Below are 24,065 nucleotides of genomic sequence, written 5' to 3' on the forward strand. Positions count from 1 at the left end.
ATACATTTTAATTTAGACTGCACCGGGCATCTTGTAATCTGTAATTTTTCAGCTGGGCTGTTTTGGTTTATGTGTGTGCTGCACACACATACATGGCCTGAAACACCTCTGTCCTCTGCCTGTGTGAGTGCTGCATAAATACCAAGACATCAGAACTTGGGCCATGATTGACTTGACACACATACTTAGGTTGTATGTGTCATTGAGTGGTGTCCCCTCTCCCTGTGCTGCCCTTACCCAAGGCTGTAGCTCTGCAGCCTCTGACACAACCTGGATTTGGTGGGGGTTTGGCCAATGGTGCTGGGGAGGGTTTTGTGCATTTTTGCACCGTGGGAGGAGGCTGGGTGAGGAACCGTGGGCTCACAGAGGATACTCTGGCCGTGTGTGACTGGGACCATCTAGTTCAGCCCCCTGCAATGAGCAGGGACATATTCAGGTAGGTCAGGCTGCTCAGAACACTGCCCTTGCGTCAGGGATGGGACATCCACCTCCTCACTGGGCAACCTGGGCAAGTGTTTCACTGCCCTAATTGTAAAATCCTTCCTCCTCTTCTTCTCCCCCACGCCTTTCCAACTCCCGTGCCGACCCCTCATCCTTCTTCATGTCTCCAAACCCAGCGAAACCCTTGTGGCTTCTGTGGCTGGAGACCGTTCTGTTCTGTTCCCGAAGGACTTGGCGAGAAATGCATGAGCAGAACGCCGATATTTGTCGGTGCAGATTGAACCTACAGCAGCGGGTCCCCGCGGGGTCTGACGCCGTGCCGGTGCCGGTGCCGGTGCCGGTGGGATGCCCGGGCGGAGCTCAGGGCCCCGGACGGTCGGGCTCCTCGTGGTCGCTATGGGAACGCTGTGGGCGGCGCGGGCGGCGGCTGCGGAGCGGCGGCTCCGCTCAACTTCGGCGGAGCGGCGGCGGCGAGAGGCGCTGCCCCGGCTGGGCGCCGGCCCCGGGACGGGAGCGGGCACCGCGGTGAGGAGGAGGAGGAGAGGGAGAGGGAGGAGGAACTGGGGACGCCTCCAGCGGCGGCGGCGGCGGGCGGAGTGCCCGGCGGGGCGGAGGTGGTGCCTAGCGGAGGGGACCGCTGTCTTTGCGGCGAAGAGCCCGGGGCTGCGGTGTCCCGGTTCCGCCGTGGCGGCGGGGAGGTGATGGGGTTATCGCCCGGCCCGACGGGGCGCGGCCGCCTGTCAGCCGCCCGGGACAGCTGAGCCGGGGGGGCACGGCCGGGGAGCGAGCGAACCCCGTGCCGCTGCAGAAAGTCCCGGTGCCCTCAAGTACCGGCATTTCTTCAAAGGGCCGGCTCAGCTGCAGGTTAGAAAACCCCACAAAGTTTTCGTGTTTTGGAGGGACTTTTAAAAAGGTGCCGAAGCGTGGCCGAGCCGAGAGGTGCCGGCTCTTGGCCGGGAGGCTGCGTGTGTGGAGGTGCTGGACCGAGCCCTAATCGCTCAAAAGCACTGCCGTAAGCCCAGCTGTTATGTCTCGTCACCAGGGCTAATCCATACCCCGGTGTGGGTTTAAGCCTGCTGTGCCAGTTTAGAGGGCTTGACTCCAAGCCGCGTCCTCCTCCTGGTACCCTCTCCGCTCGCCCCGGGTCCGTCTGTCCGCACAAGCAGCGGGAGCGCTGGTGCCAAAGGTGAGGCGGGATGGATGGGCAGGGAAGGGAAGAGAAGGGAAAGGGAAAGGGGTGCTCCGAGAGCTCTCCCAGGCTGGGCTCGGGCACGGCTGCCTGGGTCAGGGATGAGCGCTGAGTGACTGGTTATGTAAGGACAGGCAATCGAGGAGGAAAGCATGGTTGATGCTGCCTTATGCTTATGCCGTCTTTAAAACCTCTCCGATTAGACACTGGTGAGATTTTAAAGTGCTAAGTGTGTGCAGTGTGGAAATCCAGTGTTTGTTAACTCCAGCGAGGTACCAGGAAGGTCAGTCAGACAACTTTTGAGTTACGGCAGTGTAACCAAGGATAGAACTCACTGTGCATCTCCTAGTGCCGATACATTAATTAAAACCTGTGTGAGGACAGCGCTGTTCACTGCTCACAGAGACTGCTCTCCCTGTGCCCACAGGTGGGACATCAGTTATCGCACGGGGGAAGGCATGAGCTTTCCCAGAGCTCTGCCAATGCTGTGGGTGATCCCAATAAAGACGGGCTTAAGTTTTCAAGCTGTAAATTTAGCATTCTTCTTTTGGTTGCTAATTTTAGAACGGTGTGTATTTTTAAGTAGCTCCTGTCGCAATGATCAAACTTTAACACTGGTCCTAGTATTCCACAGTACAGAGGAAACTCTCTCTGTAGGAGTGGTTCTGCAGTGAATCGAGGCAGAGCGGGACTTTGGGGACCTTCAGTCAATATTCTTTCCGGTAGGTACCATAACTAAGGTTCAGTCCTGAACAGAAATGTACAGGTGTCTGTTGTGCATTCTCACCTTATGATGCTGTGAGCTACTCCTGCTTTCCCAGGAGAGTCAGTCCTGAGTCTGGAGAATGCACATCTCACCTGCCTACTTTCACAGCACTTAGTCTGGTCTTCGCCACGATATATGAAAAAACGCCAAACTTCAGAGGACCTGACGACAGGTGGACTATGCCTTTGGGTCAGAGTTTCAATCTCTTTATATAACTCTATATATGAGCATCTGCAGTGGATGACAGTATTAGAAAATCCAATCTGTGACATTACTGCCCCTTTAATAACATTGTGTAGTTAGTAGTAGAATAGAGAAAGATGAGCTCTGGGGATCTCAGAGTTTTAATTCTGAAAGCCTTTTGTATTGGAGCCTTCCATCAGATGCTATTACAGATTTATTGCAGAATGGGTTTTTTTCAGGTGGTTTGAATTATTTTAATAACAGAAAAGCTATGGGTCTGTGCTACCTTCTGAACTCTCATTTACACAGCTGAATGAGTGGTGAAGTACTTTACATCCCTCTGTCCTGACTGGAAACCTGGCTTTGTAGTCTGCAGAGATCAAAGCAAGGTATACAATTGAAGGTGTGTTTGATCCACCGTGGCAAGGTCTGAGCAATATATAGGAGTTTTAAAAACAAGTCAGTCAGAGCAATTCACTGGGCTTTAACTTCCTGTCTTCTGTAGGTTTAGGTAACAGTTTAGTGTAAGTTGTATGACAGAGTGTTTTTATGGTTGCTACTAGAAACATCATTTCAAGCATGAGTGAGAAATTGGCATGAGAATACTCCTGTTTTTTCAACAAAGGGAACTCATTTGTTTTGATAAGTAGTCAAACTGCAAAATACTGCTCTGCTTCATGAGCAGATTTGAGTAGAACCCACCCTTTTGCTTCTGCAAATATCACAAAGATCATCTTCTGTAGAGAGTGCCAGGCATTAGGAGAGCTCCAAGCTATTGGGCCCTTCCTTCACCCTTTCTCTAAGATCTGTAGACTGGATTTTCACCTGGAGTTAATCAAGAGATCTCACATTTATTTCAATGAGGCAAATCTATGCAGCTTTTGTGCACAAACATTTGTGCAGCTTTGCTGTAGATCACGAAGCTGCACCTGTCAGATCAGCTGCCTTTTCTCATCGTGTTTTGGGTAGTGACTGAAAAACTTCTTTCTCATACCTGAACTTGGGGCCCAGTTTGCACTGAATTCTGGTTTCTTTACCCCTCTTCCAATCAAAATGCAGATATAATATGCATCAGATAGGCTTGTTTTCTGGAAGATTGAAGCTCTAAGAATGTGTTACAAACTACACAAGTGCTGGGGAGATAAGAGGAGTACTTTCAGTGTGTTCTCAATTTTAAAGTCTTTCATTAAAAAAATGATCTTGTGAGGGCTACCAGCTGTAGGAAATGTGCCATATTCACATATACCATGACTGTTGTGGTATTTCCAGAAGGCCACTCAACTTTTCCTTTGGTAGAAATAGTACCGTTTCTGTTTCTTTTTTGTCCTGCAGCACCTTTGGTTCGCTCTGACTGCCCTCCAGTCACGTTTACCTAGCAATGATTTTTAGTCATGCACCATCACTAAAGGCTTAAGTGAGTAGTAACTCTCTGTGGAAAGGACAGCAGACAAAGAGCCAGTCCCTTTCCCTAATGCTGACAATGCCAAGGCTGCTGGAGAAAAGTGAACGTGGAGGTGGGGCTGCATGCTGAACAGCAGCAGGGCTGTCAGGCTTTTTCGGGAGCGCTTGTCGCTCGGGAGCGGAGCCGGGCAGCAGCAGGAGCTGTCAGCCCGGGGCAGGCAGGTCGGACCCTGAGCACAGCCCTGCTGGGCACAGACAGGCACTGCCTGGCATGCAGTGCCACTGCTGGGTGCCACCATGCCCTGGCACAGCTGGCTCGCTGCTGGACGCTGCTGTGAGGTGCTTTTGGCTGTCCTTAAACACCGGCAATCACGAGGACTTGACGATAAGTTTGCATTTAAAGCACTCGCTTCCTCCTCTGCACTTCCGTTATTCAAAGCTCCTTGCTGCTTGTAACAGGGTCGTGCACCTGGAAATGTTTTAACCACTGTGATTTTCAAATTTTTTAGTCCAGCAGTAGCTCGTGTCCATCACAACAGGGGAATCGGTGTGCTTATAGAGCAAAACGCAGGGTTTCTGCTGTGGTCTATAAGCAAACCCCTGAATGTCCTCCAAAGTTCTCTCTCTTTATTTTGCAGGTCAGGATGAGGAATGCTGCTGTGTTAATATCACAGTGTTTGCACTGCTTTTAAATTTCTTGATTGACACGCTCTACCTACTGCTTTTTCAGCATTAATTGTCTTGTAGCATCTCAGGCTGAGGTTATAATAATTTCCACTGAGATTACAATCACATGGCAAGTAGCTGTAAACACCTTAGCCTTCTGTGTCACTGAACAAGAAAGAAGATTCCAGACAGATAGGAAGTAGGGTTCTTTGGGCCCTGGTAAAGTAAAATTCACTGTATGGAGACAATAATGGCAAGTAACTTAAAAAAAAAAAACAACCCAAAAAAACCAACATAGAATTTCCTGAGTTGGAAGGGACCCAGAAGGATCATTGAAGTCTAGCTCCTGTACCTGCACAGAACATCCTGAAGTGTCACACTATGTGCCCAAGAGAGTAGTCCAAATGGTCCCTCAACTCTGTCGGGCTTGGCGCTGTGTCCACTGCCCTGGAGATCCTGTTCCAGTGCCCAACCACCCTCTGGGTGAAGAACCTTTTCCTGATATCCATCCTAAACCTGCCCTGACAGAGCTTCAGGGCGTTCCCTGGGGGGGTCCTGTCACTGGGCACCACAGAGAAGAGATCAGTGCTTCTCCTTGTGAGAAAAGTGTAGACTGCAGTGTGGTCTCCCCTCAGTTTCCTCTTCTCCAGGCTGAACAAACCAGAAAGTGGTGAAGAACAGAGAACAGGGATTCTTTTACAAAGCTATGATGGACTATATAAATAAAATTGAGAAGGTGTTGGCAGCAGTTTCTTAATTAGAAGTTGCTAAGATTCTTTGGAACAAAAAATATCTTCATCATAAGAGAAATAGATTTTGAGGTTCATCTTTGATGCAGTTGCTACTTAGTGCTACTTCATGCAGAAAGAGCCAGCAGCATAGCCATGACCACAGTTTCTGCCTGAGCAGCTCATTAAACATTTCATCAGTTAGCACAGAATTCAGAGATGGGTGTAGCCAAACCAATTTCAATCTACCTATGAGTTGCAGTCCAAGCAGGTACTCGATACATTTTGGTATCAGAAGGACACTGGGCTTTCCTGAACAATGTAATCCAAACTTTACTAAAGAACTAAATAATTCAAAACAAAATTTAATGTGCTCTGTAGTTTCATATCATCTCTTTCCCCCGTGTCTTCTAAAAAAAGTACTGTTATGGGGACAATTTAGAGATTGGACCCACTTTAGAAATAAATGTCCTTGTTCGTTACCCTGTGATCTGGCAAGTGTGGTAAAAGGCTAAGTGGGTATCTTGCATGAGCAAATTCTGCTCTCTGACTGTAGCTGTGAGGAACTACCACCCACAAGAAGGGAGGGAAGGCATTTCCCAGCTCCTCAGCCCAGTTTGTTGGTATGCTTTGACTAGAGGATGACGGATTTTCTGGAAATCTGTCTACATCTGAGTGACAACCTGTCTATTGACATCACTGGATTATGGATTAGGCTCCTATTACCTAACCCCTTTAAGGCTTCTCCTTCTGCTCCTACACAATTACCACACCCCTAAGGCTCTTGAGAGTCACACAGGATTGCCAGCAGCACTCCTGGACTGTGAAGGCAAAGGCAAACCACAGGAGACTTGTCAAACAGAAGACATGCCTTTACAGAGAGTCCTATTCTACTCTCATTTTTTTCAAAATGCGCGTTTCCCACCCTCTGCATATTCCTCTCCTATCCTGGAGAGCGTTACAAGCTGGGAGCCAGGAGAAGGATCAATGGAAAGGAATTCTTTATTTTCAGAAGTTAATTTTCTATACTCTAAACTGGCCCTGCTGATTGACTCTTGGTTTACCAGAAATCAGCCCTGCTGTAACAAGTCTTAGCAAGCGATGATCCAGCCTGCAAGAGCCTGGAGGAGATTGTGTCTGTCAGGTTGTATGAGCAGCCTCCACTTGGCCAAAGAGCAGCCAGAGAGCAGGCCAAGGAAACATGTTCCCTTTGCTGGTAAAAGAGCTAGGAAGGGCTGAAATCCCGATTAAAGAAGGTGAAAAAACAGATAAGGCATGGGAATGTTGATATTTCTGATGATTCTGTGGTGCGTTCTTTGGAACAAGAAGAGGAAATTACAGGAGAAGGTAAGAATGTGGAAGATGAGGTGAAATTGTTCAGAACGTGCCCTGAGAAAAGAAGGGAGAAAGCTGCAAAGTACATGAGGAGAAAAACACGGGAATTGCTGACAGTGTAGAGAACAAAAAGGAGTTCTAAAGAAAGGCAAAACTAACAGGAAACATTTACATGAAAAACTCCCAGATAGACTTACTAACAATTGCTAAAATTTGAAGCAGCCCCTCAGAGGCTGGCGTGTGTGAGAGAGAGAGATATTCCAGACTTTAGAACAGCTAAGGTAAATGTGTGCTTAAACCTCTGTGAGGTGGTGGGTCAGACTTGCAACCAACAGCATGAGGGGAAGGCTTGTCTTCTAGACAAAGGTCTAGGGTCAATGACACCAAAGCCTCTAAATGCACGTGTGTTTCTGTAGTGGAACTTACACAAACCCCTTGTAAATGTTGCTTGAATAACGCCAGAGTAGTTCATCAACTGGATTGTGTCAGCTCCCAGAACAGCCTCTTGGAAGGAATTAGAAAATGGACTAAGTGTGCAACAGAGAGATCTGTATTCAGCTGGGGTAATGTCTCTTTTAAAAAATAATTTTAATGTGAATACTTGCAAAGTGTAAATTTGTCCTTTTCCCTAGTAAGAAGGTCAATCTGTAACTTTTGCCTTTCTTTAGTTGTCCACATCTTGCCAACAGTCCTTTGAGTTTTTCCATATGGGAAAGCCATTTTGAGTCAGTTAATGGTTAGCCTGCCTGTGAACTTTAAATTAAAGCCAGCAGCCCCAATTAATGGAGCCCACACTATCTTCTGCAGGCTGCTAAGAGCAGTAGTGGGAAGAGTGGTGGCTTGTTGAGCCTGCTAAATAGAGATGGCCAGTTGCCAGCTCTCAAAAAGAGATGATGGATGAGAGAAGGGGAAGGAAACAATCTCATACAAACAAGACTCCCTTAGGAACAGCCAGCACAAGCTGCCAGTGTCCATGAAACGCTTGCATGGGATTTTCCTTAATTTGAAAACAGGCCATTTCAGCTGCAGGTGAGGTGCTTTCCTTCCTTTATATTATTCTCATCTGGAAGCAAATTTTTTTATGGCAGTCAAGTGAAAGCCCCATTTGGGGTCAGAGGTATCCATGTTCCCATACCAAAAGCAATTCTGCCTTTTACCAGAGCTTTCTGAAAAACTGGGCAAAGCTCAGGTTCAGCAGGCATTGGAATCAGCAGACAAGCTACCCAAAATATTTTTCTGCCTCTTGTCTGTAATACTAGTACTAGGTAAAATGGTTCTCGTGCAGAATGCCTTGCTTTGGAGGAACTAAAAGCCATAAAGGCAGTGAGAACAGCCCAGGATCATGCAAAATCCACGTCTCCTTGCTCTCTTTCCCAGTCTGACCACTAAATTCTGCTCTTGCTCCTCTGCTAATGAAACAGCTGGTGAGCTAGGAACAGCTGGAAGGGCATCCCTCAGCTTCACAGTTGTAATGCTTTATACTGATTTACTCCTAATGCCACTGAAGTCAGCAGAGTTAAACCAATGTTTACCAGCAGGCCACAGCCAGAATTAAAATACAGAAGGGCACATTCACCTTCATCAGAGAAAGGCACAAATGGAAATAATAATGGTACCTGTGACAGCTTACGAAAATAACTGTCATCACAGAAGCTGGAAGGAAGTAGGAGACTTTAAACTATTTACAACAGCTTGCGGCCTGTTACGCTCCTCGCTTTTGTTAGTGATACACAAGGGGTGATCAGACCAAGGAAACGGCCTTCATCCTTAATGATGTGCAGTGGTGAGGGGAGGCCACCGCGTAGCGAGACCCAGGTACCGGCTGGAGCGGCAGGATGGCGGATTCGAGGCTGCCAGCACACCAGCTCCAGCCCGAGAGCGTTCCCGTGTCTCGGACGAGCGAGCCAGCGGCAGAGGCCGGAGCTGTGCCGGGCGACGTGGGAGCTGTTGGCTGGAGTCACCCTGGCCATAGGCACCAGCGGCAGGACTGGCTGCTCCTCCTCCTCCAGAGCACAGGGATGACACAGGAGCGCTGGCAGCAGCTGCTGGCTGTGACTGCTGTCACAAGGACAGTCACAGCCCATGCTCCAGGGCACAGGCAGTCCCTGCAGGATGTCTCCTGGAGGAGCACTGCAGCCCCCCCAGGGGCTCCTGTTTGTGCCGGCTCCAGAGGGGACCTGCAGCCCGACACTCTCAGGTAGCTGCAGCTGTGACCTGGGGAAGCTTTCAGCCCTTTCATGTCTGCCTTCTGAAGAAACTGGTATTGCTTGCTGGGAGAGGTAGGATATAGGACCAGAGAAGCTAGTCCTTTGATGCAGTTTGGAAAACTTCCTGATTCTAGAAAAGCCTGAGCATTAGAAATCATTTTGGATGTGGGACGCCGTACAGACTGTCCGGGTTTTTGGAGCATCTTCCTTTAACGGTGTGATATATTTACATAGTATGAACACTTTTGAAAGAGAGCAGGCTACTTTATGACAAGTGAATGATGCATGGAAGCATCTTTTCCTTGCAGTCACGGCAGAATCCTATTGATCATTTCTCTTCCAGGGAGTCTGGGAGCTCATGACTCTCAGCTCCAGTGGGAGTACTGTGTAGCTATGAGCTTTTGGAGACTTTTAATGTCACTAAAGGCCCTAGCCCCCAAGGTGAAAGCTTAAATCAAAAGCATATTTTTCTCCATTTCGTGTCTTTCTGTGTCCCAAGAGTGAGGATTTGCTCAGGCCCTGCAGAATCAGACTCTAATCCTTTGCCCTCGCGTTAACTTTTGACGCCATGTCCTGTTTGGGCTGCTGCCAGGAGTAGCCTTTCTGTAATCCCAGCTGCAATCATTATTTGTGCCACCCCTTCTCCCCAGGGGCCAATGGAAGGGAGCAACAAGGCACGTAAGTGCACTGTGTGAAGAAACAGATGCTGTTTTGCTCCTGTTCGGCTCCCTAGTGCCTGTTTTGGATTCCATTGTGTTGAAATGCAAGTACAATAGGTAATAACTTTGTTCCATCCGTTGTCCTCCTGAAGGGACAACATGAAGGGATTGGCTGGGTGGGAAGTTAATTCCATCTTTTTCTGAGCTGATTGATACAATTTGTTCTGTCTTCTAAGTGCTGGGTACATCCCCAGCAGTAGAAACCTCTCACTTAGAAGTAATAACAGTTTAAACCTTGGTATGCTTCTGCTTCCCTCTCAGAGCAGCCTCAGCTCCCTTGGCACCGGTGGTGGTGCTGAGGGAGTGCTCCTGCAGCAAAGCAAATAATTGGACTTCAGCTTGTTGGTGTAGCCTCTGCTGCGTGCAGCAACACACTGGTAAATAATGGTTAAAGCTCTGTCTGGCCTTGGAGCTCAGCTCTCTGTGAGTGCTGCCCAGGCAGGGGAGAGCTCTGCTGCTGATGTTGCAGCAGCAGCAAACCTCCCCAGGTGTGTTTGGTTTGCGTGGCAAGGTTTTGGTAGTGATGGGGGCTACAGCAGCAGCTCCTGTGAGATGCTGCCAGAAGCTTCCCCCACGTCTGACAAAGCAAATTCCAGAGGGCTTCAGCAAGGACCCTCTGCTGGCCAAGGCTGAGCCCAGCACGCCAGGTGGTAGCACCTCTGGGAAAACAGGTCTAAGAAGGGGAAAAAACAAAAGAGCTTTAGTGGCTGGGAGACAGAAGTGAGGATATGGGAGAGCAACAGCTCTAAATACCCCAAGGTGAGTGCAGAAGGAGGGGCAGGAGGCGCCTCAGGCAATGGAGCAGAGATCCCCCTGCTGCCTGTGGTGAAGGCCATGGCGAGGCAGCCGTGCACCTGCAGCCCATGGAGGTTCAAGGGGATCCACCTGCAGCCCAGGGGGGATCCCATGCCAGAGCAGCTGGATGCCCAAAGGAGGTTGTGGTCTTCCCATGGGAAGACCAAAATGGAAGAGGCTTCTGGCATGACATCTTGGAGAGAGGAGCCCATGCTGGAGCAGGCTCGCTGGCAGGACTTGTGACACTGCAGGGAACCCACACTGGAGCAGGCTGCTCCTGAAGGACTGCATCCCTGTCAGACACCCAGGCTGCAGCAGTTCATGGGGAACCGTAGCCCATGGGAAGGACTGACACTGGAAAAGTTCATGGAGCACTGTCTCCCGTGGGAGGGACCCCATGCTGGAACAGAGGAAGCATGAGAGGAGTCCTGCCCCAGAGGAGGAAGGAGTGCAGAAACAACGTGAGGAACTGACCACAACTCCCATTCCCTGTCCTCCTGTACTACTGTGTGGGAGGAGGTAGAGAATTTGGGAGTAAAGCAGATCCCAGGAAGAAGAAAAGAGCAGGGGAAAGTGTTTTAAGATTTGGGTTTATTTCTCACTAACTGTGATTTGATTAGTAATAAACTCATATACCCACGCTGAATCTGGTTTGCACCTGACAGTAATTGCTCAATGACGTCTCTCTGTCCTAATCTCGAACCATGAGCCTTTCAATACATTTTCTCTCTCCTGTCCAGCTGGGGAAGGGAGTGATAGGGCATCAGCTTCAACCCACCGCACCAGGTCACTTAACCCTGCCTCCTCTCCAAGGATCTCCTGGCTAGAATGTAGCTCCCAGCAATCCTTTGACTCCACGCACGGAGTTTTTACAGGCAGGGCTGCTGCGAGGTCGTGCCCTCCCATGAGGGATCAGCCAGGTGAGCTCAAGCCCTGTGTGTGGGCAGGAGAATTCTTCCCCAGCCTAGCCTGCAGGGAGCAAGGTATCCTTGTAACCTGACTTAAGGTGTGAGGACTGTGACTCATTTTAATTACTCACATGGTGAGTGGAAGTTCAGGGAGATGGTGCCTCTTCCACCCTCTGGAGCAAGCTGGCTGCTACAGGTGAGATTTCTCAAGGTGCCCAGGACCAGTTATTTCCAAGTGGTTATCCAGTGCCAATTTTAACAACAGACTGGAGGGGTGGTGGGGGAAGGATGTTCTCAGCTGTGGTGTGTTGCTGATGGCACTATTCTTTTTCTGTCCTTCTCTACCCTCAACCCACTCCCAGCAAAGACACACAGAGCATTATGTCATTGGCATCCTGGTTCAGGTGGAATGAGCCCCCAAACCGCATTTCCCAGAGGAGCCCCACGGAAATGGTGGTCGAAACGCTGATGATGGAGCTGAGCTGGCAGATCAAGCAGGCAGAGAAGCAGCAGCGAGAGCGGGAGAACGAGTACCGCAAGATCAAGACGGGGGTGGACTACGGCTGGCTGGTCAGCTACCCAAAGCAGAGCTATGACATCAGCCCCGGAGAACGGCTGCAGCTGGAGGACATGTGCACCAAAATACATCCTTCCTACTGTGGGCCTGTCATACTCAGGTACAGTGAAAGATGGGGTGATACGGACCTTTCCTTTCCCCCCTTTCCTCTTCATGATGTGTGAGGAGAGAGTGAGAGTTGCTAGGACCAACAGAACCAAAACTTGGCATCCTGTGTCATCGTGAGTCGCGCTGGGATAGTGTCTTCGTGGGAGAAGGGAAATCTAATGTTTTGAGTCAGTTTAACACAACATCATTTCCTCCAAGAAGTTACAGAATGCCATTTCCCTCTGACACTGGCTTGAGTACTTTATGCTTCCTGAGTAGCCAGAGCACCTTTGCCTTGCCTGACGAACAAGTACCATCTCTGTATTGTGATGGGGTTTTTTTTTGCTTCAGACTTTAGAATCTTAGAGAAACTGAGGTTTAAAGGGACCTCTAGAGGGATGTACTTCCACCTCCTACTTGGAGTAGTGCCGCCTTCAAAGTTAGATCAGGTTTCTTAGGGCCTTGTCCTGTCCACTGTTGAATATCTCTGAGGGCAGAGGTTCCACAGCCTCTGAACAACCTCCTTTGGTGTTTCCCCCCTCTCACTGGTGCCTTCATTCCTTGATTTAAGCTGTCCAGCAAGCCTGTGGAGGCACTTGTCCCCAGTGTCCAAAGTAGCCAAAAGGTGTTATTATTTTTTTCAGCCTGTGAGCCAGGTATTCCCAGAGCATGTCTCCCTTCCCCACCCTCCCTCTTCACCCTACACGTGGAGTCTGGGGGTGCAGGTGGCTTGAACAGCCAAGTGGTGATTCTGACTCCTGCAGTGTAGATGTAGGCACAGCCTCTCGGGCTTGCTGTTGAGCCTTTCCAGTGCCAGACCTGGGATTGCTGCCTGCCAGCTGAGTGACCTCCTGTGAAAATGCCTTAAGAAATCGACCTAAGCCTGCTGTAGCATCCAGACTGGAAGGGAAGGGTGTGGCTCTTTTCCTTTTGGGGTGGCTGCTCTAAGATAAACTCTTGCACTTGGCACAGTGAAAGCAAACTTGCAAAGTGAGGAACGGTGACCCTGAAGTGCACCTTAGCCAAAGCAAAGTTGTGAAATGGTCCTTTATGATCAACTTCCCCTGTTCCCACATGTTCTTCAGTTGGGATTAGAGTGAGCACAGTCCTTGCAGGACATATACTGGAGGGCTCTCGGTACCCTGCAGTCCCTCACTGCATGTGCTGGCTCCTGTTTTCCCTTGAACAAATTAATCTATGGACTTTGAATTGCAGCTGTAAAAGTGCTGGAAATAGCTGGTCCTCTGTCTCATAGTGGATGTAGCCAGGAAAGATGCCAAAATTACCTCTCTAGTCCTCATCTTCCCTGGGGCTGAACCTTGGAAGCAAAGTGGCAAAGAGAGCCTTGGCTCTTGCAAAGGTTGCCATGGTGGCAGAAGCAGAGATTTGGGGTCATTCACTGACCAAGACCTCTCCAGTGAAAATTTGCTGGGAACAGCACCTGCCTTGTATTTGTATAACTCCAAGCTATGTTGTAAACAAGCCACTTCAAACCCTTGGGATTCAGAGCTATCTTTACCATCCCCAGGGCCACTGATCAAGGCCTGTCTGGCAAACAGGTTATTTCCATCTCCAGCAGGCTTTGGTTGCTGAAGTGGGGAGGCACCAAGGTTCATCCTCTTCAGTACAGAAGCTGAGCCATATACAGCTTGCTGCTCTGATATTTATTTTTTAATTGAGACAGATCGTGCAAGATGTGTGATTTCTGTGCAGCTTGTAACGGTTGTTCACTGTTCAGGATTCAGCATACTGATGGCAGTAGATAAATGTACTCAACAACGTTGGTGGACTCTGTGTGGGCATGAGTGAAAAAGGCCAAAAACATCCTCTGAAAACTCCTCTTACAAACAGGGTGCTGTCATAAATTGTATTTCACTATGATTCAAGAAGTGGCACGTTTTACGGAGCTTGTGTGGTTAGCAGAGCCACACTAAAAAAAAAAAAAGAGGATTTCATAACCTTTGCTGGTTCAGTTCTGTGATTGAGTAGGGACTACCACAGCCACAAAAACAGTGGAACTGGATTGCATCAGAGGTCTGGCTGATCTGATGTGCAGTCTGTATGTGACAGTGGCCAGTGGCATCAGTGTAAGCAAAAGAGCAAAGGACAAGGAAGCAAGTCCAACAGTAGGGACAATTACACCTCATATATGGCATCCAGCTTACTGTGCCTTGTAACTGGGAGACTTTTGGAACCACAAGTGGACCTTCTGTCCATAACTGGCTGATGTGGCCTTTTCTTTCAGTTGTTCAGGTTGTGGAGGCTTTTCTCTTTTTGAATATATGTAAATTTATAGCATTTTGGCACCTTGTGGCAGAGTTCCACTCCTGAACTACAACTCTGTTATTTAAAAAAAAAAAAAAAAAGTGTTTTGTTTGTCTTAAGCTAATGTGTCCTAAGTTTTATTCAATAACCCTTTCACCTTGTGTTGGAAATGTTAAGAGTTGACCCCTCTTCTTTTCTACCTTCTAACTGAGAACTCTGTTATTCCATGGAATTTTCATTGCTGGTGAGGAAGCAAAGAAAAAGAATGAGGCTTGCCATGTAAGGAGGTGAAATTGTACAGAAGAAAGAAAGAAAAAAAGAAAGATCCCACAATATAAATGAAAGACAGCTAAAATTGGATAAATTCTCTTCTCAGAAAGTGAGATAAGATGGAGATTTTAGTAACTTCCCTGAAATTCCATAAGATGAGTATAATAGGAATGCAATGAAACCTCCACATTTCCAGTGAAGCACTTTAATAACAAGATCATTGCATTGCTGATATTTTCTCTTCAGTGCTCTGTGACTTCCTAATATATAGTAGCTTCTAGAAAAATCTTCCACCAAAAAAAATCTGTGAGCTGGCATTGGGAAATTCAAATGCAGAGCATGTACCCTGCCCAAGTCCTTGGTTCTGACTGAAATAGTAAGCTTGATCCTTCCCATTCCATTTTAGATATTTGAAGAGTTGTGCTCCTTTTGAAGTCCTTTTTGTACTTGACAAGCACATAATTCTTAAATAACACAAGTAGCAGGCATCTTTGCAAGACTGCAGAGTTTTTGTTTGTGTCATGCAAGGTCTCCTTCTTTGTAAGACTCTGAGTTCAGAGTCAAAGCCAGAACAAAACATTTTTATATGAGTTGTCAGAGATGTCACTTCATTCCCTAAAGGTCTAAATGATTACCCAAATTGTTCTTTTCTGTGGGTATGGGTTCATTTACTGAGAGGCAAAGTTTCTCCAGATTTGTTTCTTTAGATGTGGAGGAGGCTGGAAAGGAGCACTTCACAAATGAAAGAATTCATTTCGGATCCAGACTGCCAATTTTAGATCAATAGAAACTTCTCTTTGAGTCTCTTGGAATTCTGGAAGGATTCAAATACACTGCAAATAGCATCAGATATCTGGAGACTCTGATCCACCTCGTGCAGATAAAGCCATTGCATTCAGGAGTAACTTAGCTTTAGGTTACTGCGTTAGAGATCGCTGACTATCTAAAATTAAATCCTGGAGCCGACTGAAGGAAATGACAGTGAGTTTGGTGAGGTCTGTAGTACCTAACTGCCACGGTTGAACTGAACAAGTAGAATAGTATGTAGGCGATAAAAATTGCTAGATTTTCCCCATCTTTACTCAGAGCTTTAACCCTAGTCAGAGCTAGTTAAAGTCTGTTTCATTTCTTTCAGTTTCAGCCAAAGTGAAATAATTGGTTTCTATCCTCCTGTACCAGGAGGGAAACAAACTCTGCAGTATGGAAATGTAAACCTGCATTTTGGTAATCTGAGTTGTTATCAATATCACAGGCTAAGGACTGTAATTTTCCATGGATTGTGCCTAGCTGATAGCTGAAGTGGCCTTCCTAGTAAGATGGAATGTAAGACAAATGACTAAAATCAGAGATGGAGTTAGGAGCTTAGGTTTGAGGTGATGAGACATGAGTGTTGCAATTAGTGTGAATGTCGTAATTCTTTGGGAATCAAGGAGCCTTCTCTAGCAAAGCTGTTTGTAGCTTTACCCTATAACCAGAATTACCGCTCAAAAATATAGATCCAGGAGTCAGCAGCTCATTATTAGCACTAATAAGCAACCCCACATATTTTTTGAATGACTAAATCTACTTAGAGCTCCCCGTTCAGACAGGCACTCAGGAATACCCTGAACTATAAGCACATTGTTTAAGTCCATGGACTTTCATTGGATTTAACGGGTCTTTAAAGTTCAGGCTGTGCTTAGAGAACCTGCTGTACAGGGAACCTACAGAACAGCACAGGCAGGCGACAGTGCTTCAGAAAGCAGTGCCAGTGTGAGCCAAGCACGGCTGGATTCTTGAAATCTGACAGCCCTATAAAGCAATGGAAGGGTCACAACTTAAAGAACAAACTTGTTTGAACTGCGATTCAAGCGCTGCCTGGACTGGGGAACGTGCTCATCCCTGTGTATGCCCATACATCCTCCCCAGATCCCTGCTGGGTCAAGGGGAGGTTTTGTCACGCCTCAGGCTGCGTGACTTGTGTGGTGTATCCCAGGATAGCTACCAGCACTTCCACAGCTTGAGACACAAATGTGATAGAGGTCTGCTTTGATGATGACTGAGGAAGCCCTGTTGAGGTGTTTCTGGACACGGCTGTGCAGTTGCCTAGTCTGAAACTATCCCATGCAAAAGCGTAAGGGTGTTAACCTGTGCTAGAGGACGGATGAGCCTTGTGCAATTTTGTGTTCTTAACTCCGTTAAGCAGCTTTGTGTGGAGTTTGTTTCCCAAGATACAAGGCCATACTCCTCGATTCCAGTGGTTTTCTGTTTTTACATACTGGGTGTTCTGTGCAGAGAGCAGACTGCTGGATCATCCAGCACATCAACTGGTGTTCACTGATACCTGGGGAAGATGCCTTTGGTTATGTGTAAGTGCCTGCAGCAAAAACATCTTTTTTTTTTTTTTTTTTTTTTTTCCGATACACAGACTGGTTTAGCTGGACTTCAGCCCTGATAATCTGTCCATCTTTTCTGCTGAGAAGTATTTGTGGTGTGTGCTCCTTTAGGACTTCCTACATGAGCTCGTCCCTTACACAAACGTGCTGGTACTAAAGTTAGGTGGGCATTAATAAAGGGGTGAGGTTAATTCATCTTGTTAGGGAGAGAAAAGGATCCCCTTTCCCTTCTCTGTCAGAATCAGGGTGGCTTTTCACTGAGTGACTGGCAGTCTTTTGGGTTGTTTTCTCTTTGTTTCTTAGACCTGCTCAAATCCTTACAAAGTATTTTTGGTGTTGGTCCTGAAAAGCTAGAGGTAAATCTTAACAGCAGAGTTGACAAAGCTAAGCTGATTGCAGAGGCAGACAGCTGTGCAGGTGGACATTTACCCTGATTTCAGAAAACGATTTCAGCTGGATTGGTTGGGAGTGCTATCAGCAACACAGGGCATTAGCATTAGAGCTCTCTGCTCAGGGGGGATATCTGCTGTCATGTCATATCATCCATTTCCCCTCTTGCTCTCAGAGCCAGGCACTGACCCGGTAAGAGCCTGATGCGTGCTGCTCCCTGCTCTGTATGACACACAGCCTCTGAAAGTGGAGGCAGTGAGGAGCCCTTTTGGGTGCACAATTGCCAATACGAAAGAGGAGGATGTAATGAGATATATATATATAAAATATAATGGTGCCTCTCTTTAAAACACACATTGAGGCAAAATAACAGAATGACTCATTTTAGTTCACCTATGCAATTGAAATCCTTTGAAGCTGCTTTCCTTGGTATAATAATAAGAATGTTGTGAAGACCTGATTGTCTGTGGACTCACCTGTCTATGCTTTAAATAGGATAGAGGGAAAAGTGTATTTATTGTGCAAGCTGTATTTTGGGCTCTTTGATACTGCAACTGATGTGCCTTCTCAGAGGGCAGAAAGGAAGTTTGCAATGTCCAGCAAATCCCAGTTCCTGCTCTTGTCTGCTAACCCTCAGAAAGAGATTGTCTCTTGCCCTTCCAGGCTCTGCACAATTCAGTTTGGCATCACTGTGCTAGTACTTAAATATCAGTATGAACTACACCACCTTAGATGCTTTTTGCACCCAAACATTCAAAGTTTAGAGGTTTTTGGTGAGGGGGCAGAGGAGAGAGATTTAGAATTCATCCAAAGCAACTGAAACAGCTAAGAAACATTTGGTGACTTGGGAAGGTTTTGTGTCAAACTGCTCTGCCTTGACACTGGAAGGGACTGGTGCTTCTGCTGACACTGAGTTCCCTCAGAAAGCAACACTGATGTCTCCACAATTGTACCCATAGCTGCCAGTAGTTGCTGGGAGAGAAATATCTGGGATAAAGCAGAGTGTCACAATGTGTGTCCAATTTCAGGCCTCCACAGTCAGAGTCAAAACACATAAACATACAAAAAGTCTTTCTGGTTTCTCTTTGGCTTGCTTTCTGTCCTTGTTATCTTGGGTGTCCTTTGGCACACCATTAAGCAATGCAATTCCAGTAGTGCTCCTCCTTCTTAAATTCCTGGAGCTTTTCAAAAACCAAAGGGGTAATATCTTATTCTATCAGCTTCTGCTGTATTAAGCTTATTTAAATACAGTCCTACTGTTTTCCATCCTTGTTAAATTCTGCTGGAGAAAAATATCAAAATGCTTACCTTATACACTTTAGCATCCCTGCAGTACAAATACCTGGATTTTAGTGAAGTACTAGTTTAGCTCTCTGTCTGCTTGCAGGTACAATTTTACATTAAGAACTGATTATTTATTAGAAGAGTAGCTGTACAACCCTCTGTCATAAAAGCATACCATTGCAGAACAATCAGAATATCCACGTGACCAGTGTGTGAACCTTGGGAGTGGATCCCACACTCTCCAGACTGGGGATAATTCGCCCAACAAAGTGTGAGGAATGGTATGATCTCTTCACTGCCCAGCCAGAGGCCCAGTCCGTGGCTTCAAGAAAACTATTCTGCCCTGCATCATATCTTCCTCAACTGCAAAATAAACAGTGGTGATGCTTCTCTTCCTTGGTATTAAGCTAGCCTAATAAATTTCAAAAAGCTCTGTTTTGAGCTCTTTGCTGAGAAGGCACTGAAGTAATTCAGAGTTATCTAATTAGGCAGAGCATCATGCTGCCAGCCAAGATGTTTTCAGCTGAGCCAGTCCATAATCTTACAGAAATCCATAGGAAGATGAAATACCATTTCACTGAAGGTTGAATATTGAAAGACTACCAAAGTGACTGGATTTGCCTTTGACTAGAGGCCACTGGGTAATGCTAAGGGGAACAAGAACCGGAAACAAGGGAAGTCTAGTGAGGCTTTCCCTGGTCTATCCTGAGCTTCTGGTAAGCTGCAGTTCAGGGACTACCTTGAGCAATGACATGCATTTGGACAATCATGTTTAATCAGCAGTGATGGGGACATTTTCCACAAACTTCTCCAATAATTTTGTTTCTTAAGCTATTGATAGCACTGAGTTCTGGTTGAATAGGTGTTGCGTGAAAAGAGCACTTCCTTCTGTTTCAAACTTGCCTTCTAGCTTTGTTTGGTTCTCCCTGTTATTTCTTGTGCTTCTCAGAAACAGTGATTCATCGCTTCCTAACATTCCCTGGCTTGCTTGTGATCTTAAAGACCTTGGGCATATCTTCATGGCTCCTCCTTTTTGTTGTTCCCTTCAGTCCAGGGGGTCCCATTTCGCAGGAAAGTGCGAGTTCCGAGCCCAGCACAGCCATTTGGCAGCAATCTGTAATTTGATGTTTTTAATCAAAGCTGTGCCTTGACTGTGCTTCCAGGTTCAGGCAAGTTGTTGCGGAGTATGAACCAGAAGCGCAGGAAGTATCCCGGCTCTTCCGCTCCGTCCTGCAGGAAGCTGCTGAGAAGATCAAAGAGGAGGAAGAGGCCAAGAAGCTTGCAAAGCAATGGAACACAAAGAACAGAACCAGCCTCTCCTTAACAACATTTAAATCTCGGTCCAGGATTTCCCCATTCATCAGTGACATCAAGACCATCTCTGAGGATGTGGAACGGGGCACCCAGCCCAACAGGAGGATTTGGAGCATGCCAGAATTTCGGAACACCAAGGATTTCTGACTCTATGCTGAATAAGGTTTTTAGACACTGATCTTTCAAAATCCCAGTTAACCCTTTTTAAACTCTACTGTTTCTTCTTTTTTCCGTCTCTCTTTCCCTGCCTGTCTCTGTCTTGGAAGCTGTGTCTGTAGTAAGCGCTGCTGCTGCCTGCAGTCCGTGTCACCATTTATTACCAAACATGGTAGCCTTTCCTTTAACTCAGTAGCTATTCAGTAACCTTAAGGGCAAGGCTCACTTACTATCTCATTTTTATTACTGCTTTCTTGTGGAAAATGAATTAGTTTTGCTATGTCTGTCTTCTCCCTTTCCCCTCCAGCCTGGATGTAGTTATCTATAAAAACTTCTGGCTCAAGCTACTGAGAGCTGCTGGCTGGACCAATCTTGCTGAAAGCAAGACAGCCACTTAAATGAGTGAGGCTTGCAGGATCAGGCTTGTGAGTTAAAGCTAGTATCTGATTTGGAACTGAACTTCCTTTTCCAACTAACAGCCCTCCTCAGTGCTACAACAAACTTCACAGGTAACCTCAGCACTGCTCTTGATCCGCTTTTTTGCTGACAGTTCACAATCCAACCTGAGTAGAAACAGACCCAAGTTTTTTGAGATTAAAGACCAATCATGTTCCACAAGCACCAGTTTGTGCTTGTTCAAGTTTCTTGGATACTTTCTCTTTTGTGCAGGAAGAACCCCCTGAACCTTGCACCTGCAGAGTAGATGGAAATTTATCAACCTGCTGTGTAGATACACAGGTGGATACCTCAGTGCTGTGTCAAGTGCTGATCTGGGGCCTCAGCGCTCAGTGTTGCTAAGTGCACCACCCTACACCCCAGAAATAAATCCGTGGATTGAAATTAATGTTTATGGCCAAGCCTGAAAGAGGGCTGAAGTAGAATATCCCTGTAAAGGGAAGGGTGAAGGGACTCAGCATTCATCTCCAGGGCTCTCTGTACAGTGGAAACTGTTGAGATCATCTGAACCTGTGAGCGGCTCATGTGCTCTGGCAGATGAGGGTTCTTCTGAGACCTTGAAGAGATGGAAAAATGCCACTAAGGAAAAGCTGCTAAGGCCCTAACTCAGCATCTGTAGGGAGAGCTCTCACCAGCAAAGGGAACAGTGAGAAGTCAAGTGTCCTGCGGAGAACCCAAAGGCTAGGATGCTTTGTGGTGACCAATGGGAGATGGGGAACGAAGAGAGGGATTTGCCTGTATGCCTGGCTTTTGGGGAATCATCTCAGTGGGGTACAGCCTCCTGGAGGACCCTGTAGCTTTGTTGTTCTTTTGTCCGTTTCCAGCTATTTTTCCCTGGGGATCTTTGCAACAGCATGTGGGTTCTACAGCCAAGATTAAAACCCTTTGAAGCTGTGCCAACTCTGGGAAGAATTCCAGTGCATGAAATCTATCCTAGAGCAGAAATGTGTGGTTTCTTCCAAAGATGGAGGAAGGCAGCTTAAAACAAAGATCAAGATCAAACCCCTAAGAGCTCTCTGGGACTGGGATTCTGATTCTTACTCTCTCCCCTCTGGGCTATGTAAGATTGAAGACAAGGCTTTCTTACTAGCACCAGGCTGCAGTTTCTATCCCTTGATAAACTTTGCTGCCAGCAACCCTCCTAGGGACAGAAAGCAGTTCACTTTTAATCAAGAAGTCAGGGCTTCCACATACAGCATCCAGTTTGGGACACACTGTTTCAACTCTAGGTCAGTGAGGGAGAGTTTAAAGCCTTCTGACAATCAGCTTAGTGTTTTTCAGCCATATGTCCTTGTGAAGTAATGTGATTGTGTATATGAAGTAAGAACCAAGGCTTAGCTATCTAGAAGGTGTAGGATCTCTAGCATGGGGTCACCACAATTCGCAGAAACAATTCTTGTTTGGAAAAGAGTCAGCCATATTTTTTTAATATAGTTGCGAGCCGCTGTATGGTACTGAAGACTGAGACGGGTTCATGAATTTCATGCTGCAGCTCTGTATTCATTTTATTTGCACTTGTGTTCTTCAGTATTGACTGCATCGATGCAATGTTTGATGGGCTGCCGGGAGACACGGGACGTTGCGACACGCTGCCACAAAGCTCTTTGTTACAGCACAGTGTCAGTAGAGCGCTCACTCTTTCTCAAGGGGAATCAGCAGTAAGTAACTGCCCTGCAGCAGTGTACTAAGCCAAGGCAATCACTGAAGGGTGTTCACACTACCACAGCAGCCTGTGATCGTGCTGTGCCCTTCATTAACAACTTCCAGCTGGCAGACACCATTCTCATGCAGCAAAACCCTGCATATTATGGAGGCCAGGCTGTGGCAGTGCTGGTGACAGCTGTTTCGCCTCAACTTACCTATCATTTCTAATTCCGCAATAAAACGTAATCCAAACTCTTGAACAGTTTTACTCTCCCTGTACCACTTCTGGTAGATACACTGGGCTCACAGTAGGATCAATGCTGGAGGGATATTCAGACACCAAGGTAGGAGAAATCTATTCTCACTCCATGCTATCTAGCACTCTTACAGGGTACAGTACAGTACCACGTTTGCCTGCAGCCAGCTGCTTGGAGACTGACTGTGAGCTGCTGCGTTGTGCAGGCAGCAGCAGGTACTGAAGCAGAGCTGGGAGGTGATCGGGGTGCACGACTGCTGCTGCACTGCTCGTGGTCATTTTTGTTAGAAGTGCTGCAGACTGAACCTCAAATGATCCTTTGGTCTCAGCATGCAGCAACAACTATGCACTCATGTTTGCCTTGTCCTAATCCCACATTTGGCATGGCTAAATTAGTGTCAGTTCAAATGAGGAGCGTAAAACTCCTGACTGTCCCCACCTACTGTGCTACAGTCTGTGGCACTGGGCACACACAGCAGGCTTACCAGGTTGTTTCTGGCTAAAACCAACCCAAATGATCCATTGCAGGTGGCTCAGAAACCAGAAATCTGGACTAATGGTGGTCTGAAATGAACTCTCATGGAACTTGTGTAGTGTGAGGATCAGGTCCTCCTTGGTAACTGTCTGACTCTATAGCTCTGCTCCTCCTGAGCTGCAATACTTGCTAGTGTAGAAAAACAACAAAAAAGCCTGATGGGACCCTCTGATCTGTTTTTAGCACCTCCTGAAAGCTCATCCTGTGTCTTAATTCTTTAAGGGGAATGAAATGTTAACTAGCAGCACATCATCGCTAACAAACTGAAGTGAACAGAACAAGAATAATTCTAAACCCTCAAACATTCCTTCAGAACTGAGCAAGGCTTTTGGTATCAGCTCAGAGCATCATTGTTGCCCCACTGCTGACAGTGTTGTGCTGCAAAGGACATGGTCACACCCAGTAAAAAGCAGTCCTAGACTTGCTCTACCTTCACATAAGCAATGGCAGCAGCACAGCCACACCACTCAGCTTCCAGGGACTAGCAGTCCTTAAAGCCACTGCTCTCACAGGGAGGCTGGCCAGCCCTGCTCCTGTGGCTTCTAGAGATGAGCCTGGCCATGGGCTGTGTCAGCCAGAAAGGATGTGCAGGCAGGGGCTGAGGTTCCTCACCCACATCAGCAGAGTTCAGGCAGCTGTCATGCCATGGGGAATTGGAGTAGGCTCTGAGGGAAATACCTGTCTGCTGACACTGCACTGTTTATACATTTCAACACAGAACCTTGGAGAATTAAAGCAAAGCTGTGGAATATAAACCAATTTATTTGTACTTGTCTTTAATTAAAGATCTCCTGAAATATAATCTGTCTATATCTAGCCAAACACAACAGCTGTTCAACTGCCCTACTGTGTATGTATCAAAGCAGGAAGGCACGAATGGTAAAGGTACTTGATCTAAACAAAAAACCTCCATCCTCTCTCTCCGGCTACACATGCAACTGCCCACCCTCTATCTTGCTACCTCTACAATCAGATCTCAGGATATAAGGTGATAAATAACCAGGATTAAGCAATTGCAAAGGTCTGAAGTTCTCTGAAGCTACATGGTCTGCAGATAGAACCTTGAATTGAAGTCATCATCAACGTGCTTCCAAGCACGTCTTACATTAACCAGTATT

The 24,065-nt window shown here is 46.9% G+C and overlaps 1 protein-coding gene across 7 annotated transcripts; it reads left to right on the forward strand.

Moving 5' to 3' along the window:
• Nucleotides 1–418: 418 nt before the first annotated feature.
• Nucleotides 419–23,687, forward strand: RD3 (RD3 regulator of GUCY2D). Of its 7 annotated transcripts, none has more exons than XM_040059862.1 (4): nucleotides 909–966; nucleotides 1,484–1,627; nucleotides 11,701–12,015; nucleotides 19,750–23,687. In XM_040059862.1, the coding sequence occupies exons 3-4, from the start codon at nucleotides 11,720–11,722 to the stop codon at nucleotides 20,045–20,047; spliced, it is 594 nt and encodes a 197-aa protein (XP_039915796.1). In that variant the 5' UTR covers nucleotides 909–966; nucleotides 1,484–1,627; nucleotides 11,701–11,719; the 3' UTR covers nucleotides 20,048–23,687. The 7 variants fall into 7 exon arrangements, with proteins under 7 accessions (XP_039915795.1, XP_039915798.1, XP_039915796.1 ...); XM_040059863.2 differs by lacking the exon at nucleotides 909–966 and adding an exon at nucleotides 1,128–1,305; XM_040059861.1 differs by lacking the exons at nucleotides 909–966; nucleotides 1,484–1,627 and adding an exon at nucleotides 419–436.
• Nucleotides 23,688–24,065: the final 378 nt, after the last annotated feature.

This window comes from Hirundo rustica, chromosome 3, assembly GCF_015227805.2.
Source record: "Hirundo rustica isolate bHirRus1 chromosome 3, bHirRus1.pri.v3, whole genome shotgun sequence".
NCBI lineage: Eukaryota > Metazoa > Chordata > Aves > Passeriformes > Hirundinidae > Hirundo > Hirundo rustica.

Bases quoted from the DNA above. Each gene is read 5' to 3' on its own strand.
- RD3 (XM_040059861.1), top strand. From the start codon at position 11,720: ATGTCATTGGCATCCTGGTTCAGGTGGAATGAGCCCCCAAACCGCATT. The intron at 12,016-19,749 runs GTACAGTGAAAG...CTGTGCTTCCAG, and splicing joins TGTGGGCCTGTCATACTCAG to GTTCAGGCAAGTTGTTGCGG.